The sequence below is a fragment of the Glycine soja genome, chromosome 16 (genome assembly GCF_004193775.1).
Source record: "Glycine soja cultivar W05 chromosome 16, ASM419377v2, whole genome shotgun sequence".
Taxonomy (NCBI): Eukaryota; Viridiplantae; Streptophyta; class Magnoliopsida; order Fabales; family Fabaceae; genus Glycine; species Glycine soja.
Window position 1 is genome coordinate 37,074,647 of NC_041017.1, and position 19,047 is coordinate 37,093,693.

The window sequence follows — 19,047 nt, forward strand, 5'->3', positions numbered from 1 at the left end:
GTTCTATCATCCTCGCTGTTGGCAATCGTATATTCGTCGAGGCGGTATTCTATTTAAAATCTATCACCAGTTATTTCTCTATTTCAATTTTTTCGTACTTTTTTTTAATGACTCAAAATTAAAATAGCCCTATGACTCTTTTTTGCTTAAACTTTACCATTAAATGAGTGGGTGAAATGCTTTTTTTTTGTGTGTGTTTGGTGTCAAAATGCTTTCGACTTCTACATGATTTAATTCCAAAACCTCATTCTTTTTTTGTAATATTTTTGTTCCCCTATTTCAGCACACATTTTCTTTTTCGATTTGGCAGACAGAGCTTACCTAATAAGTAAGAAGATCATTCTATCATATATCAAGATTGTTCCAAATTTTGTACTTTGCCCGAATGCTTAGCAATTCACCAAGCCAATTCAACCTCTCCTTATCGCAATTTTCAATTCCTGCGTCATGCTTTGCCCCCAAGAAAACAAGGCAAAGTACCACATGGACCTATAACAGTCTTAACTACGATGATGGATGGTGTTGGATTAGCTTTAGACAACCGGCTATAGCATATGCTAGTATAAAGCTGATTGTTGTTGGATATGTCTCTTAAAACAAGTGGTTATCAGGTGAAAACTGCTGTTGGGACTTATGTTAATCGCAAAATCATTAGCCAACACAAAGATACAAATATTTCAAGACTTTCGTGGTTTAGCTGTGTTCAGGACTTTCAAGTGGCAAGCAAAGTTCTGGTGCAATTAACAAAGCTTATTTTTATTGTATTAGTATGTAATTTACGATCATATGGCAGGTTTAACACTATCAAATGAGTTGGGGATAAGCATGTTGTTATTAGGATGTTTGCATATTTATCTTAACGCATAATTGAAATAGCTTTTACTCCGTTGAAATCATTTAATTCACGTGTGAAGCACAAATTGGAGATCTTGATTTCCAAAGGGAAATGAAGAAGATCCCTGCTCTGGACAAGATGTATCTGATGGGGATGCACTTCGTCATCAGTGTTCAACATTAGAAAAAAAAACCTCGTGCCATGCACGGTGAAGAAAAATCAAACAGAAAGAGAAACAATGGGCCCGCATGTTAGTGGTAAAAATGGAGGCCGGAAAGATTTTATATATAGAGAGATTACACATCTCTATAAAGGGAGAAAAGAATCAGAGGGAAGGAAAATAGATAGGTGAGAAAATAAAATAAGAGAAATATGTGAGAAATGAAGATAAATATTTAAATTAAAGTTATTTTGATGGATAAAAAAGAGATATAATTTATTATTATTATTATTATTACTTGGTTATAAAAAGTAAAAGAAAAAAAAAACACGGGAAGGCATTGTGGGAGCTGTGAAGGAAGTCATCATTCCTTTTCATCTAAGAAACCCTTTCCTCTTTGATACCCACGGAGTTTGGGTGGTGCAGATCTGGTCGCGACGGATCTTGCGGCAAGAGGCCTTGCCTTCGCGTGAAGAATGAGACACATTTATATATCCTAATATCACATTATTACAAATATTAATAAGAAAACTGAAATGTTAATGAATTGAAATGGTGTTGATAATTATATTGGGATAAAATGATTTTAAAATATTTATATTACGTTAATTTTAATCTATATGAATGAGATGACAAATAATTTTAAAATAATATAAAATTTTACTTATGTTATTTATGTGAAAAATTTTCAATCCAATAATAATTTTTAAGAAAATATTATATAAGTGAAAATTATAAAATATTATAACAATCGTCAAAATTACATCGATGTAATCTAATCTTTTTTTTCCTCTCTCTTTATATATTATATATAATAATAGTTCGTTTCATCAGATAGAAGGGAAAGTTTAAAATTTGAGAAAGAAAATGAAAGGGTTGAAAAATTTAAATTTTTGTTTCTAAAACTAATTTTCCTTTCATTTTCTCTTCAATTAAACAAAGTCATATTTTTTTCTTTTTTATTTTCTTTCTTCTACCTTTCTCTCTTAGCAAGCAAACAGATCATAATCTTATTTTTGACAAACGAAAAAGAAAATAAAAGAAATTTTAAATTTTAAATTTTAAATTTTTAAAAATTTATTATTCTCTTCTGTTTCTTTTCATTCTCTCCTCCGCCAAATAATGAAAGAAACATCCTTGTTATACGTATTCTTTTTTTCATCCCTTCTGAACAGAGCCTAGGAGTTTTGACACGTAGGATTTACTTCGTTTGTGCTATTTGGAAGTGTTACACGTGATGTGAGGCATTTTCCTAAAGTGCCACAATTGAGAGTTGTTGTGTATATTTGACGGGCGCAACAAACAAGGAATTGTTACATGTCCTATATGTTTCTTTTTGTGTGATGCACCTTGATATGGCTCAACATGACCAGAAGCTGCTATGTGCCATAAGAACAATGTTATAAGAACAATGTTTGTTGCGCACTGACAAATTCAAAATCATAAATTAGTAGATACAAATTATAAAAAATAAAATTAATGAGTTCACTTATATAAATATAAATAAAATATAAAAATATAAAATTTTATTTACAAATTTAATAAATTTAAAAAAATGAGGAATATAAGTACACACCCTCATTCACACATAGCTAGGTCTGTCACTGGTTGCGCATGTTTGATGGCTGCAATAAATAGAAGAATGGCATGGAATGCCCTTATGATATGTATGTGTGTTATCTGTTATGCATGATTTTTCCTTTAATTTTTATCAGCAAAAGTATATAAATTTTTTATCCTCCAATTGGTTACCATGTATTAAATGAAATACCTCCATTAAATACCTAATAAGCAGCCCCTACAAAACATCACCTCCCACGAGTATATCCAGGCAGTGAAAAGAATGTTCTGCATAAGTGATTCTTTATAAGAAAAACGCCACCATTAAAAACGCAATGTAACACATATTGATCTCTAATATGTATATTTTAAAATAAAAGAGGAGAGTATATAATATAAGTATCTTTCATGGAAGAGGAATGCAATTTACTATTCTTTTTTATTTACTAATTATTATAATTTCATACAAGGAGATAAATGTGTCCATTTATTTTTAAATGAAATTTATCTGTTTCAATTAAAAAAAATAACTAAAGGAGAACAATAAAATGATACTCCTGTAGATATTATATAAGTTAATTAGAATATACATTAATTAGGAGAGTGAGAGTTTATGTCTCGATCCCTTACTTTCTCTCAATTAGATATTCTTAATATTTTATCTTTTTTCTCTTTTGAATATTACATTTTACATATTACTCGTACAACTAGCCAAAAACCATATCAAACTACTGTTTTTTATTTACAAAATACCAAACTACTATTCTTTTATCTTTATATGCTTACTTAACATTTTTAAATGTCTATCCGATTCAGTTAATCTCTTTTATCTCTATCTTTAAATTGAATTATTTCAATTTTTTAAAAAAGTGTCAAGGATATAAGATTATTTTTAATCAGACAATTTATTTTTTATGTTTAAGAATATTTATTTAGTATGAATTTTAATTTTAGTATAATTTACACATTTAAAAATACTTATTTTATTATAATTTTAATTCTTTTTTAAAAAAAAATGGGGTGACATGTATCATAGGCGTGAACTTCTCTAAGACAAAGAATGTAATATTTTCGAACAATATTCATTTTTTTCTTCCTTTTCAATTAAACTATACAATTATCTCAAGATTAACTCTTCCTTCAAAGTTTGTATTGTACTCCTTGAATATGTGGGAGATATCGAACTTTTTTCTTCTACACAAATGATATGTACATTTTACACTAATGATCGATATTTTTATCTTTTATGTCTTATAAACATAATTTCACTAATGATATTAGCTTTGTCCTTGATAATTATAGGACTTTTCCTCACAAATATTTAACTATGACTGAATTTTGGTGGGTTCAGTAATTGACTGGTTAGTTATTGTATATGTTATTTAAATTTTGTGTAAGAAATAAAAAACAACTCCTCTCTATTCTCATACTCGTTTTAAAGTGGCCACAAATGATATCCATTATTACAAACACGTGATTCAAACTCTTTGTATTTATGATAATAGTTTCCATTGACTCCACGCTTCGCAAACGTTAGCAGTGCATATATTATTTAATAAGGCATTAGAAGACGTATTCTACAAGGAGTGGATTTCGTATAAATTAAATGAATATGATTAAAGAAAGATTCGTTGAATCTTTAACTTGCCAAATTTCTTTCGTAAATGGAAGTAGGTCTTGTCTTGAGTATTAGCCTTATTGCTGCCATGAGGGGATAACGCAATTTTTTAATTCACCAACTAAAACCTGTCACAACCAATAAAAGGAAACTAGAGAGGGGGACTTGAGAATTTAAATTCATAATGTCCTAAGTCGCATTAAGTTTATTATCGAATCTTCAAGAAATAACCATAAAGTTTTTATAATTAGAATTCAGCTTATCATGTGTTGCATAAATTAATTCTTCGTTTTATTTCTTTTTACTATTATTAATTTCAATTTTCAGATAATAAGTATAATAAGATACCTTCATTATACATAGTACTCTAGTGACTAATAAAATTTCCTGCGGTAGTAATATTTCATTTCAGTTGAAAAATGCACTCAGATGCTTGGGATACTAATTCAGTCTTATGGTTGTTCATTATTTATATATGATGTTTTTGTTAGGAACAATTCTTACTTTATAAGTCGATTTTATAAGGTGAAAATTACTTCTCACTTATATAATTTATGTTGACATTATCTTTATTTAATGTGAGACTTCAATATATTTTATTTTTTTCATGATTATTCTTCATGTGGAAATTTGTCAATTCTTGTTACAAGTTATTATATTTACAAATGACTCTTAAGGGGAAGTTTGACAAGATAGAGTTTCTAATTATATTAGATTAGATTTCATCATTAACTATCATTTTAAAATTTTTTTCATAACATTATTAATTATCTAGTAATGTATTACTCAATTAATAAACGGAAATATTTAACCATCATTAAGTCCATAACCAGTATTTAACAATTGAAAATAATTAATTAATCATGTAAAAAAAGAATTACAATTAATTTTTAATGGCTTAAATACGTTCTTGTAACTTAATATTTTTTTTTTATTTTTGTCCTTGTAATTTTTTTTGTTTCATTTCTTACAAAATATGTTTATTTTATTTTGTCCTTAAAACACTCTAATAACATTTTGAACAGTAAAAAATATATTTTGAACAATAAAAAGTATTATCTAAAACTTTAAAGACAAAAATCAAAACAACATATTTTACAAGGATTAAATTTTTTTTATAGACGAAAATGAAAAAACTTTAAATTATATAAATGAAAAAAGTATTTAAATCCTTTTAATTATATATATATATATATATATATATATATATATATATATAGTATTTCTCATGCATCTAGTAAGCTAACATATGGTCTAATTTCAACTATTTTCATTGACCATCATGATGTGATTTTATACTACTGTATTACGAACTAAAATAATTCTATTTTATAATAGCAAATTTTATAGTATCTGGTGTCTAATTTCAACGAGTTGTTGTGTCATTTTCATTTATTGCAAGATGTAATTTTTATCTTACTAGATTCCACATCCTCTCTCCCTGTGAACTTGCTAATTCATTGAAAAAAAACGATAGTGAAGGCCATGATAGGAATAATAACGGTGAAATAATTCTCAATTGCACTTCCGACTCTAGTAGGTTAATTTTCAAACAACAAACATAATTTGAAATAAAGGCCATCATATAAATTTTAAAGTTAGCTAAAGATACTATACATGACCTACATGCATCTTCATATGGGGGTGGGGGTGGGAATTATCACTAAAAACCTTTAAATGTGATAGTATATTTCTACAAAATTTATGAAGAAATATGATATGAAGCGATATTATCTGGAAAATTTTAATACATGTTACAAATTAAATGTCATTATTGGTATGGAGGCTATATGTTTTTGGCCGTTGATAAGTAAGCTGCTAGGGCTATCGTAGAATCAAAGACACTGATTATTACATTGCAAAGCCGAATATACTGACAAGAAAGAAAAGAGAGATTATTGATCGTGTGTTTGAACTTTTTCTGTACCCTACTTGTTGATAACAAATATAAGGCCAATATTTAAAAGACACATGTGGTAATATTTATTATGTAATGATTAATCATAATGATAATTAATGATAGCTCCATATAATACGCTCTAGAAAAAGAGAGGTTTACCTTTTGTTGTCACATGGTTGCATGAATGGATGTTGTTTATTTGATCTGCCTCAGTATAAAGCCGAAAAGTTGAAATATGATTTTCAAAAATGTTTGCGTTTGGTAAAACTTTAGCTATCTCCCAAAAATAGCTAGCCCAAAATTCGCACAAGGCAGTAACTTTATCCATCATGTAATGATGAAAATAAAAATGTTTGCGTTTCTAATCTGCTTTAATATATGAAAAGTGTCGATATACTATTTAATATAATTTTTTTAACATATTTTTTATTTCTTGAAAACAACAATAAAACTATAAATAAAACACACAAAAGTAAACATTATCAACACCTCTCAAAACATTTTTTTTCTAGATTATATAATTATATTCAAATATCATAAGATTATTAGGAGCCATAAAATTCTTCATTTAAATACTACATATTTATCTAATAAGATTTGAATTTAAAACCTCTGAAATTAAACTAAAATAATTTTATACTAGTTTCTTTACACGTTTCTTAATAAACCTCATATGATACCTCTAACTGAAGAAATTATTTTATAGCATCGTCTTGGGAAAATTATAGCACGAGTCTTAAGTTCTAGTCGACTAATTAATAATAAGTGACGAAAGGGGGGGATGCCATCTCTAACTGAAGGAAAAAATAAAATGAAAACGCACCCAATTGTCTTGGTTGCTTCTCTGAGTACAAATATCTGTGCATAATTTGCAAAAGATCAGCCATTATATGACATAAAATACTGTTCATGTTTACAAAAAAGTTCACATAAGAGAATCAATTACAATGTGTTGGTACCCCCTTTTTTTTCCTCTTTTAAAAGGTGAATAAGACATAACACCTTATAATACATGTAAAGTCTATGCTTAACAACCACATGCTTTAGGTGAAATTATTTCATCACCCTCTTCCTCACCAAAACCAAGTATATATGTATAGATTTGACTTTTCGTCCCAATCATATATTGCTGTTTGATCTCCCTCTCTTTCTCTCTCTCCCTTCCCCTCTTTCTTTTATATATCATATACTTTTGTATTAATTATCACCAAATCATGATTTATATATGGGGGGTTACATCCAATTTGTAGGGTGTTTTTACTGATTATATAATGTGGGGAAAAAAACATAATATCTTTCAAAAAAAGAAAAGAAGAATATGTTATCCGTTAATACAAATTAAAAACCTCACATGTAGCACAGCAGAAGTAGATTTAAACTTAACTGACAAAAGACATGATACACGTATTAAGATGATCGTAGATTAGTAATTAGTAATAAAAAAAAGGGTATAAATTACCCCATCGATCAGGAAGAAAATTGATTGTCCATTTAATTAAGTAAATAAAAAGAAAATGCTTTAGTTGGATGTTTAATGATCAATGGCAAGAAGGTGATAGCTATATCCTTGTTTCTCATATTCCATCGATCACGATACAATATTGCAGTAATGATAAAAAAGATAAATAATTAACTTATCTTGAAGACTATATATTATTATTAGTTGATAAACACGTGCTACAAAATTATCGAAAACTCGTAATGGAAATTCATTTGTTTATTTTTTTCCATCACGAGTAAGGAGGGTACTCTAATAGTTATATATAGATGGAGGTAAAAAAAAATTATAGCAAACTATTAGGTGAGATTAGATATAAATAGTAGCATAATTTATACATGACAAGATTTTATTAAACCTTGTATATATATTTCATGTAGTTGATCTCATTATATGAAAACAAAGATGAATAAATTAATAATCATATAATCACACGTCACCATATATATGATAGGTTTTATTGACTTTTAAATAAATATTCCTTAAAAGTATTTTAAAAATTATTTGTAATTAGTTTTAATTAATGTAAAAAAAAATTCCATTGATAATATACCTATTAAACTAAAAAAATAGTATAATAAAGATGATTTTAATGTGATTAAAATGTGTAATCAAATTCAGGGTCTAACTCAAGAGTAAAACAAAAGTTTTAGGTCCATTAATAAAAAAATATTTACTATTAATATTTATAAAGTAAAAAAAGTTTCATATATTAATAAGAAGACTACATGTCAGTAAAAAGATCCAGTAAAAAATTTCTTTTAGGCTTAGAACAAATTAATATTACACGTGAGGAATTGATTGATTATAAAAACAATAGACTCTTAATTAGTTGTTGAGATATCGTCAATCTTTCATTTGGTGGTGACATGCTTTTGTTCAATTTTGGCAGGGTGAAAATAACAATACGTATTTCGATTAACAGTGATCGATAAGATAAATATCATGCAGGCCAAAACAATACTCAAATATCTGCATTTTTTTTATATTGTTAACACAAATATTATGATGTTTTGGCCTTGTGACTGTGGACCATTATGTTTTGATTCTTAACATGTTATGTCAATTCTTGTATAGACTAAAAAGTTTATTGTGTCATCTTCATGTTCACAATTTTTTTTTTTTTTTACTGGGCTAATGTATGTGTTTGCATTATTAAATTTTATGTGAAATCATAAATATGTAAGTCACGCAAGTAATTATGAATAAAAATATGATAAACCAAAAAAGAATATCAATCAAAGATTAAAATTTACATGAAATTTATCAATATCTAAATTATACACGAGAATAAATTTATTATCAAATTACGTGATAAAAACATATTATAAGAAGACTAAATATTTTATAACATTAATATTAAATGTGAATTTGCTTTTATTTTTCCACATAATATTTAAAGTTTAAATTTTTAAAAATTGTGGGTAATTTTTTTTTTAGTTTTACACATTAAAATCTATATATAAATTAATTAAAATAAAAATCCAAACAACATAATACAGGAAGATGAATATTTTTTCCTGAAGTACATTGACATAAGTTATTATAAAATCTATGTCTTATTATAATTTTAATATACTTATATTTTTAGAATTCAATTTGCAGTAAAAATATATATCTATATATTTAATTATAAAATCATATAATGATAATAATAAAAATCTTCCCGTACGCGGCATGGCTCAATGAACTAGTATTTTACATAGATAACAACATGTTTTTAGTTAATTATGACAACAATATAAATATAGTTATTTTAATTCGGTTGTGGAGTATAGCCATAGCTAGTGTCTTAAATACTTGGATTTGAATACCGGATATGGAGTTACTTATTTAATACTTGTAGAGAGAAAATTACTCTCAATAATAAAAAATACGTGTGATCTATCAAAATATAGTGTGTCTTATATTTTATATGCATTTTTGTAATAGTAATAGTCACTTAAGTTATTTTAATTAGGAGAAGAGAGACATTCTATGTCTCTTTACATATTTTAAATTAAAAAATAGTTATTAGGAGAGAGTAATAACAAATTAAAAATTGATAAAATATAAAATTATCTAAAATTCTTCTACCACTAAAAAAAATATATTTCCTTTCTTAATAGTACATATAATTTATTTATAATAGTTGTAAAGCACACTTGATTTCTGTTTACTTTTGTCGGATAATATTTTTTTATTAAAAAAGCTAACGAAAAGTAACAAATGCAGTCTAACTTAGTAAATCAATAGGTATAACTATTATGTATAGCTAACTATGCTTTTGTATTTTGTTAAAAACGTGATTAATTCATTTAAAAACATTAGATTGTCAAAATCTAATCAGATTAAAATAAACATTTTTAATATAAAAAAGCCATAAATTTCATGTTATTTATATATTTTTGTGAAACATTATTATTGTATTCTAAACTCGATTAAAATAGGGGTGAGAAAAGTGATCTTTTAATTGAAACAAAATTTTGTGACCGTTTATGCAAAAGTTTAATAAGTAGTTGATAGTGAATCGAACGCAATTATAGGGTAATCGAGGAATAAATCAGATAAAAAGACGACAAAAGTAAACAAGTACCTTAATAATTGAAGTTAACCCTCAAAATTTTAAGAGCTTTTTTTTTTCTTCTTTTTCTTAGGGAGAAAGTGATTTGAGAAAAGCTATCAACCATAAAATCTTCTTCCGACATTACCCGAGGATCCTATTGAAACGGAGATTAAGGCCTCCTTCATTTTTAAAACCAATCAAAATCAACATATCAATGCCATCAACCTCTTGCTCTTTTTTGGATTTTTGTTAATTCTTCATTTATGATGAAAACGTTCGAGCCATTTGTTTGTACTTTTTGTTGAAATAAAAAGTGAATTTTCAATTTAAAAGTATATTTATTCTAATATATAGAATAATTATTCTTTTGGCGAAAATAATATTATAAATTGTGTTAATATTTTTTTAAGTGAAAATAATAGTTGTTGTAAAAAATTTAAAATTGTAAAATGAAAATCAGCAGTAATTTAAAATTTATACAACAAATATTTATTAAAAATTATAAACATGATATATTAAATTTTTTTATCACATCTATAACTTGATACATTAAAAATTTATTAAATAATATGCAGTTATGTATGAAAGAAACGATAATTTAAAATAAAATTTATATTTAAATTAATTAAAAATAGATTATGTTATTCACTATATTCTTCATCAAATAAATTAACCTCTTTTATTTTTTCTTTAGTTTTATTTCTGAAATCAATTTTTATAATGATTAACTGCACAAAAAAAAAGGTAAAATAAAAAACAAATAGTATATAATATTGGTAATGTTATATAGATGTGCATAAGAGAGTGGTTGTATGCAATTAAAAAAATGAAGTGGATGTATGCAAAAAGAAATATGAGGTTTATGATAAAAAAAATAATAAAAGTAGATAAAAATAAGATTAATTTAATAACTTCTTAAAAGAAATAATATATAATTTTTACAAGATGATTTAAGAAAAAGAAGATAAAATTTAAGTATAATATAAAATTTAATATTATTTAATTATTTTAACATCTATTAGTAATATCATTTAAAATTTTATATTATTGATGTTGCAAATTTATTTTTAATATTGAAATGACTCAATACTTCATGCTAGATTGCCTCTCCCCTACCAGGGTAAGGTCTTGGTTGACATAACTAAACACTTCATTAAAACTTAATCTCCTAATCAGGACATGCTAGAGGAGAGGACTATGTGTGTGTCATGGAAAGAATGAATGATATGTAATGAAACTACCTTGTTTTACTATTAAAATTATTGAAGTTGTGATTAAACCTTATAATTACTGTCAAATTACACTTATTGGACCTAATCCCTCATCTTTTTTTTTTGTTATGTGATTTGTGTAAACAATTCAAATTAAACATAAATATTGGTGAATTATAACATAAAATTTTTATTAGAAAAGTATTGTTATTATAATTTTGAAAATAAAAAATTTATTATTTAATATCTACGTAGTAGAGTTGATATGAGTTGTGGAAAAAATAATTTAAATTTAATTTGATCAAGATGTTTAAATTAAAATGTATTATTTTTTTAATCATATATATAACTTGATATATTAAAAATTGATTAAATAATGTGTAGTTGTATACGAAAGAGACGACAATTTAAAATAAAATTCATATCTAAATTAATTAAAAATATATTATCTTATTCAATATATTCTTGATCAAATAAATTAAATTATTTTATATTTTCTTTAGTTTTATTTCTTAAATCAATTTTTATAATAAATAACTGCACAAAAAAAAGGTAAAATGTAAAACAAGAATAATACATAATATTGGTCATGTTATATAGATCTACATAATATATAAATTGTAAGCGACTAAAAAAATGAAGTGGATGTACGTAAATAGGAATATGAGATTTATGATTAAAAAAATAAGAAAAGTAGATAAAAATAAGATTAATTTAGTAACTTTTTAAAAGAAATAATATATAATTATTACAAGATGGTTTAACAAAAAAAAAAGAAGATAAAATTTAAGTATAATATTAAATTCAATATTATTTAATTATTTTAACATCTATTAGTAACAGAAAAGTTATTTAAAATTTTATATTATTAACTATATTTAAATTCAACAAGAAGAAATTTAAATCAATTATTTAAATAATGTGTGTTAGTTGTTATAAACTCCACAACACCTAAGTTTGATAATAAACAATGTTTTTTTAAAATAGAAATATAAGTATATTTTTTATATGAAAACAATATTATTTTGATATTTCACTTGTACCAGAAACGATCTATGTGTAACAATTATCTTATAGTTCATTTCACATTTTGTACTATTTTTAAGTATTAGACTCAATATCTTAATGCCACAAAGTCCGATGTTGCAAAATTTATTTTTAATAAAAATTGTTTTAAAAAAGTTTGATACACTATTGATATGACTCAACACTTCATGAAAAATTCATCTAGATTGTCTCCTATTAAACAAAATCGTGTTTGATATGACTCAACACTTCATGAAGAAGCTCATCCAGATTGTCTCCTATCGAACAAAGTTTTGTTTGGCATGACTCAACCCTTCATGAAAAACTATTTTGATTTATTATTAAAGTGGTTGAACATAATTGCACTAACAAAGTAATAACATAATTGTTGAACATAATAATTTCTATGGCTGATGTTGAAAGTATGCTTACTGATTTCTCATGCTTGTGCTCATGACCAACTGCTAATATTGTTATTAATATTCATTCTTTCTCTTTTCTATTTGTTTATTATCATCATGGAGAAACAGAGACGGGAGATGGGGAACGATGTCACGGAACAAGAATAAAAAATAAAACACAATCTCGTGGTGTTCCATTGTCACGCTTATCTTAATCATCATTTTTATATTTTTTTAAAAAAAGATTATATATAAACATAAGACTAAATATTTTTTTTATTTTTTGGGTTTAATTTTATTTTCTAAATTAAAAAAATACTTTGATTTATTTTTATATTTTTATTAAATCATTTATCATATGATGTTGTTAAGCTTATACTTCAAATTAATTTTATAATTGTTCATCAATATAATTATCACAAATGCATTTAAATATGTTAATAATTATCACAATTGTTCTTCAATATAATTTTAATTCTCATCTAATAAATTTTACAAAATTACAATTAAATATATAGTATTATACTACACATATAATTTTTTCAACTCATCTCTGTGTCCACGCGGGCATAGGTCCAACTTCACAACTATGCACACGGGATACTGAGCTAGTACTTTATATTCATGTGGATGTATAATAAAACAAGTTGTTCTTTTAAGACGCTACCCTTTTGGTTGACTCAGGCCTCTTTCTCTTCTAGTCGTCTCTATACACTGTTTCTTCCTCCTGTTCAGTGTAGCTCCACTCTATAATCTATATGCACCTCCCACTCTCTCACATCACCATTCTTCTTCCACTCTCCTATCAGTGTCGTCCAACCCCTTTATGGCTAAATGCCCCAAAACGACACCCACTCCCACCAAAACGGTGAAGCCACCGTCACCACCTCCTCCTCCTCCCAGCATCCCGTTCTAACCCTCCAGCTCCAAGCAATGACCTCCACCACCACCTCCACCTCCACCGACCCCCTCCCCTTCTCCTCCGACGCCGGCGCCCTCCGCGCCATCAACAAACGCTTCGAGGGCCTCCTGACCGTCCGCACAAAGGCCATGAAGGGCAAAGGAGCCTGGTACTGGGCCCACCTGGAGCCCATTCTGGTTCCCCACCCCGACACCGGCCTCCCCAAATCCGTGAAACTCAAATGCTCCCTCTGCGACTCCCTCTTCTCCTCCTCCAACCCCTCACGAACCGCTTCCGAACACTTTAAACGTGGTACATGCTCCAACTTCACCTCCTCTCTCAGACCCCCTTCTCCACTCCCTATTTCCTCCATCACCCCCGCTCCCCGCAAGCGTCCCTCCCCCGCCACCTCACCTCCTTCCTATCAAAATCACTCCTTGCCCATTCTCCACTCTTCCCACTTCCAAATCTCTCACGCCAATACTGCACACTCGCATAATCACCACCACCACCACCAGCATTTAATGTTGTCTGGTGGGAAAGATGACTTGTGTGCTCTTGCAATGTTTGAGGATAGTGTGAAGAAGCTAAAAAGTCCCAAGACTTCTCCTGGTCCTGCTTTGAGCAAGGACCAGGTGAATTCTGCTTTGGACTTGCTCTTCGACTGGTTCTATGAAAACTCCGTGTCTTTGTCCATGATCGAGCACCGAAAGTTTCAGGCCTTTTTGAGCCAGGTTGGCTTGCCCAACAAGTTGGGGAGGGAGATTTCTGGGGAGAGGCTTGATGCTAGGTTCGTGGAGGCCAAGGCTGAGTCCGAGGCTAGGATAAGGGATGCCATGTTTTTTCAGTTGGCCAGCGACGGGTGGAAGTGTGGGGATTGGTTTAACTTGGACTTTTGTTGCGGTGGTGATTGTGGTGGTGTAGGCGGCGGGGAGAGTTTGGTTAAGTTTGTGGTGAATCTCCCCAATGGGAGTAGTGTGTTTCAGAAGGCCGTGTTTAATGGGGGAGTGGAGAATTCCAAGTATGCTGAGGAGGTTATATGGGAGATGGTTACGGAGGTTACCGGGAGTGTGGTCCAGAGGTGTGTGGGTATTGTGGCGGACAAGTTTAAGGCGAAGGCGTTGAGGAACTTGGAGGTGCAGCACCATTGGATGGTCAACACAGCTTGCCAGCTTCAGGGGTTGACTAGCTTGATCAAGGATTTTAACTGTGAGCTGCCGCTTTTCAGGGTTGTGATTGAGAATTGTTTGAAGGTTGCTAATTTTATAGACAATGAGTTGCATTTGAGGAGTGTTTTCCTCAAGTACAGGATGCAGGAGATGGACTGTGGTGGGTTGATTCGCGTGCCTTCGCCGAAATGTGATCCGTTGAAGAACTTTGGAGTGGCGTTTCCTACGTTGGAGGATACGTTGAGCTGTGCTAGAGTGATACAGAGGGTGGTGATGGAGGATGGGTTTAAGGTGATGTGTATGGAGGATCCACTGGCGAGGGAGGTCGCGGGGATGGTGCAAAATGAGGGGTTTTGGAATGAGTTGGAGGCTGTTTATTCGCTTGTGAGGCTCGTTAAAGGGATGGTGCAGGATGTTGAGACAGAGAGGCCCTTAATTGGTAGGTGTTTGTCTCTTTGGGAGGAGCTGAGGAGCAAGGTGAAAGAGTGGTGTGGGAAGTACAACATTGTGGAAGGACATGCGGAGAAGATAGTTGAAAAGCGGTTTAGGAAGAATTATCACCCTGCTTGGGCAGCAGCGTTTATACTTGATCCACTTTACTTGGTTAAGGATGCTAGTGGGAAGTATCTTCCTCCGTATAAGTGTTTGACGCGCGAACAGGAGAAGGATGTAGATAAGTTACTGACGAGGCTGGCTTCCCGGGAAGAGGCTCATGTTGTGTTGATGGAGCTAATGAAGTGGAGGTCAGAGGGGCTTGATCCGCTCTATGCACAGGCTGTTCAGATGAAGCAAAAGGATCCAGTAACCGGAAAGATGAAAGTTGCTAATCCATTAAGTAGTAGACTTGTTTGGGAAACATGTTTGAGTGAATTTAAATCCCTGGGAAAGATTGCTGTTAGGCTCATTTTTCTGCATGCAACTTCAAGTGGGTTTAAGAGTAACTCGTCTTTCACTAGGAAAGTTTCAGCTAATAAACACTCAAGAGTTACCTTGGAGAGGGCTCAGAAAATAATATATATTGCAGCTCATGCCAAACTTGAAAGGAGAGACTTTTCTAATGGAGAAGAGAAGGACGCAGAGCTGTTTGTCATGTCCAATAGTGAGGATGACATGCTTGAGGTTTATGCTGATGCTCCCTTAGTGTAATGTGCTTTTTTGTCAACTCTTACGGAATTGTGTAATTTTAGTATTTATCATATTCTTTCCAGAAGTCTTCTATTATTCCCTCATTACATCTGGTGGAAGTTTTTTCATGACTTTGGGGTTGGAACAGAAGGAATATTGGAAGGGACCAAAGAAAGCATGTTGTTAGTTATTGTGTTCTCTACTTTGATCCTAATGAATCATCATCAATCTTTTTTCCGGTAATTATTTTGTACTTTTAGGGTTTGTAAAGGAGGAACCGTTGCACTTTTATCAGCCATAACAACAATCCAGGAAAAGGAGCAAGAAGGATGTCAAATTTTTTTTTTTGCTAGAGTGAGTTTGCAATGAGAATGATTATTGAGTCCTAATTCTAATACCAATCTACAACTTAAAAAGAATGCTTTCACTGGATAGGTAAAATTTGCCTTAATAAGCAACGACACGTTTAATAATGTCCTCGTCTAAAAACTTCAATTTCTAATTCATCTTCTACTTGTTCTTCTGCTCCAATTTTGTACCAAGTCAAAAATACTGGACTCTATAAACCGTATACATGCTCGTGAAAATAGCTTTCAGGATTTGATTAATTTAGTTTAAGGTTCTCTTCACTTTTTTTAGCTATTGACATTGATACGATATAAAGCCATAAAACACTCATGTAAAATATTTAAAAATCAAGCAAACTGAATTTTATGGTCTGTATGAAAAATTATTAAATAAACAAGTGGAAAGCTTATGTCTGGAGCAAAGTTTTTCTTATCTCACCGATAAATACGTTTAAATGACATCATGGTGTGTCGTTAACATGATTTCTTCTGAAGGGAGGAAAAGGACGACACAGATGGTCCATGGAATTTTGATCACATATCTCGATTGACATTATGTCTTGATATGCCATAACATAATACACAGTCTAAAGATTCTGCTTGCCACTCTAATTTGTGTGATTGAATAGAATAGGATGAATTAGCACTGTTTGACCACCTGATTTCCATCACATCCAAAGACTTTAATGCTCCCGCTTGGTTCTAAACTGAGTTGACCAAAGAACAAAAGGTGTATCACTGCTTTCTGCAAACTGCCTGATGTAGAAATCTCAGTTCTAGTAGGGACTAGCAAGATGAAGAGTTTCTCTTCATGTTTCCTGATTTTTAAAAACCACTCATGCATGGGCCATATAGTTGTTGGACTTATCCCCATTATTCTTATTTTGTGTTCTAGTAACAAAGAAATAAGAGAATTCTCTATTACTTGTCATCTAATGAAAATTTTCACTCTTATCAATTCAATTGGTATTAACTATTAACTATTAAGATCCTTCATGCTATTACAAACTAGTGAGCCCAGTAACTGAGCATAAGTCCACTTTCAAGTAAATTTCAACTTCCAAGCTGTAAGGATAGCATTTCTATTCTAACGGTATATGTTATATGTTGCTCCTTGGTCTCTCTCTTTCATAGGGCTATTGATGCATGTGAGTGCCTTTAGATGAAAGTGGAAACATAAATCTGGCCGTTTTTTGGCCTCACCTTTGAAAATTGATTCAAGTTTTGGCGTCTTCTGTTTTAACTGTTCACTAATTTGTCAGAAGTCATGTTTCAAAACTAGAAAGGAAAAAACATAGCTGTGGCTATCTACACCTGATCCTAGTCATGTTTCACCACAACTAGAGACCACATGATTAGTCATCACAAAAATGGGAACACTATACCTGAAAACCATATCCAATAAAAAAATAAATCTGATGAAATTGATGATACTACTTCAAGGCGGAGGCAATCTCAAATGATCTGGTGTGTACTCCTGCCACTTGATCATGCTCTCATGAATAGGGTGTTAAGTTACTATACAAATGTGACACAAAAATGGGAGGCTCCCAAAAGTTGAATGTCACTTTTTGATGCAGAGTTGGAATGGAATGGCCTGAAGCAGTGGTAGTAGGGTGGGGTGGCCAACCCAACATGGTTTTGACGTGAGTCAACCTCGGAAGAAGATAAGTATCTTTGTATCCGAAGAAGCATTTCTCATAGATAATCTGGTATATCTCCTGGTGTGTTTGTTACTACAACATGATTAGGCCCACAATGGAGAGTGGATATCCATGCCAAGGGGTGTCATGGTCAAAGGAGAGTGAGGTATGAGTGGCCTTCTTTCACATCAATCCACACAACACACAGCCTCTCTCTATATATATACATGTCAATGTTATTATTGTTTTTGTTTAGCTAATGTCCCACAAGCTTTGGTAACTTTCGTTTGAAACATTTATTTTTGTGATAATTTATTTGTTAATGGGGCCTTGTGTGCCATGTTTATCTCAATGTTGAAAATTGGAATTTTGCGGAATTTAACCGTTTAACTTGCCATGATTGCTAAAAAGGCTTGGAAAAAAGTTGAAACAAGGAGTGTAGCCTCAAAGAAAAGGAAAAGGGTGAGGCCTGTCGGTATGAGAAGGTACATGATATGGTTGAGAGGGTTATTGAAATATGCAGCCTCAATGTTTCATGGGATTATTGGAACCATGAACAGGTTAAAAGGGTTCTGGTGGTGATGAATTTTCATATCATTTTTCACCTTTCTCGTCAGTCATATGCGCATGACACCCTTCTGTTGTTGTCATACATCTATAAATTTCATAAAATTATGTAACTGAATTCTGAGATACTATCGACCTGATGCAAGCACAGGAGTTTCGTAGTCAATAATTAATACTACTACTTCTGCCTCTCTATTCCGTGCAAATATAGAACTTCTGAATATCACTGAATTCTGACATCTAAGTGCTTGGATTCTTTTTCTTTGTTGGGTAAAATTTATTGTAATAGAATTGGTTTTGATATAGTAGTTGATTTTGAACCACTATAGATTAGAATGATTAGATTTTATAATAAAACGTTTGTACAATGCGAGGTATTAATTCTTGTTCTTAGTGTAAATTAAATCAAAGGGGCTCCAATCCATCTAGGAAATAAAGAAATTGGCTGTTAAACAATTTTCCTATAGTAGGCCTTTTAGTACTAAAGCAATTTCTTGCTAATACAAGATTATATATATACATTATTGTAACTCTTACTATT

At 30.2% G+C, this 19,047-nt stretch overlaps 1 protein-coding gene across 1 annotated transcript; it reads left to right on the forward strand.

Annotated features, from left to right (window-relative positions):
• The first annotated feature begins 13,406 nt into the window (after nucleotides 1-13,406).
• On the forward strand, nucleotides 13,407-16,192 carry LOC114390896. The gene has a single exon (XM_028351819.1). The coding sequence runs from the start codon at nucleotides 13,589-13,591 to the stop codon at nucleotides 15,968-15,970; it is 2,382 nt and encodes a 793-aa protein (XP_028207620.1). The 5' UTR covers nucleotides 13,407-13,588; the 3' UTR covers nucleotides 15,971-16,192.
• The last annotated feature ends 2,855 nt before the right edge of the window (nucleotides 16,193-19,047 follow it).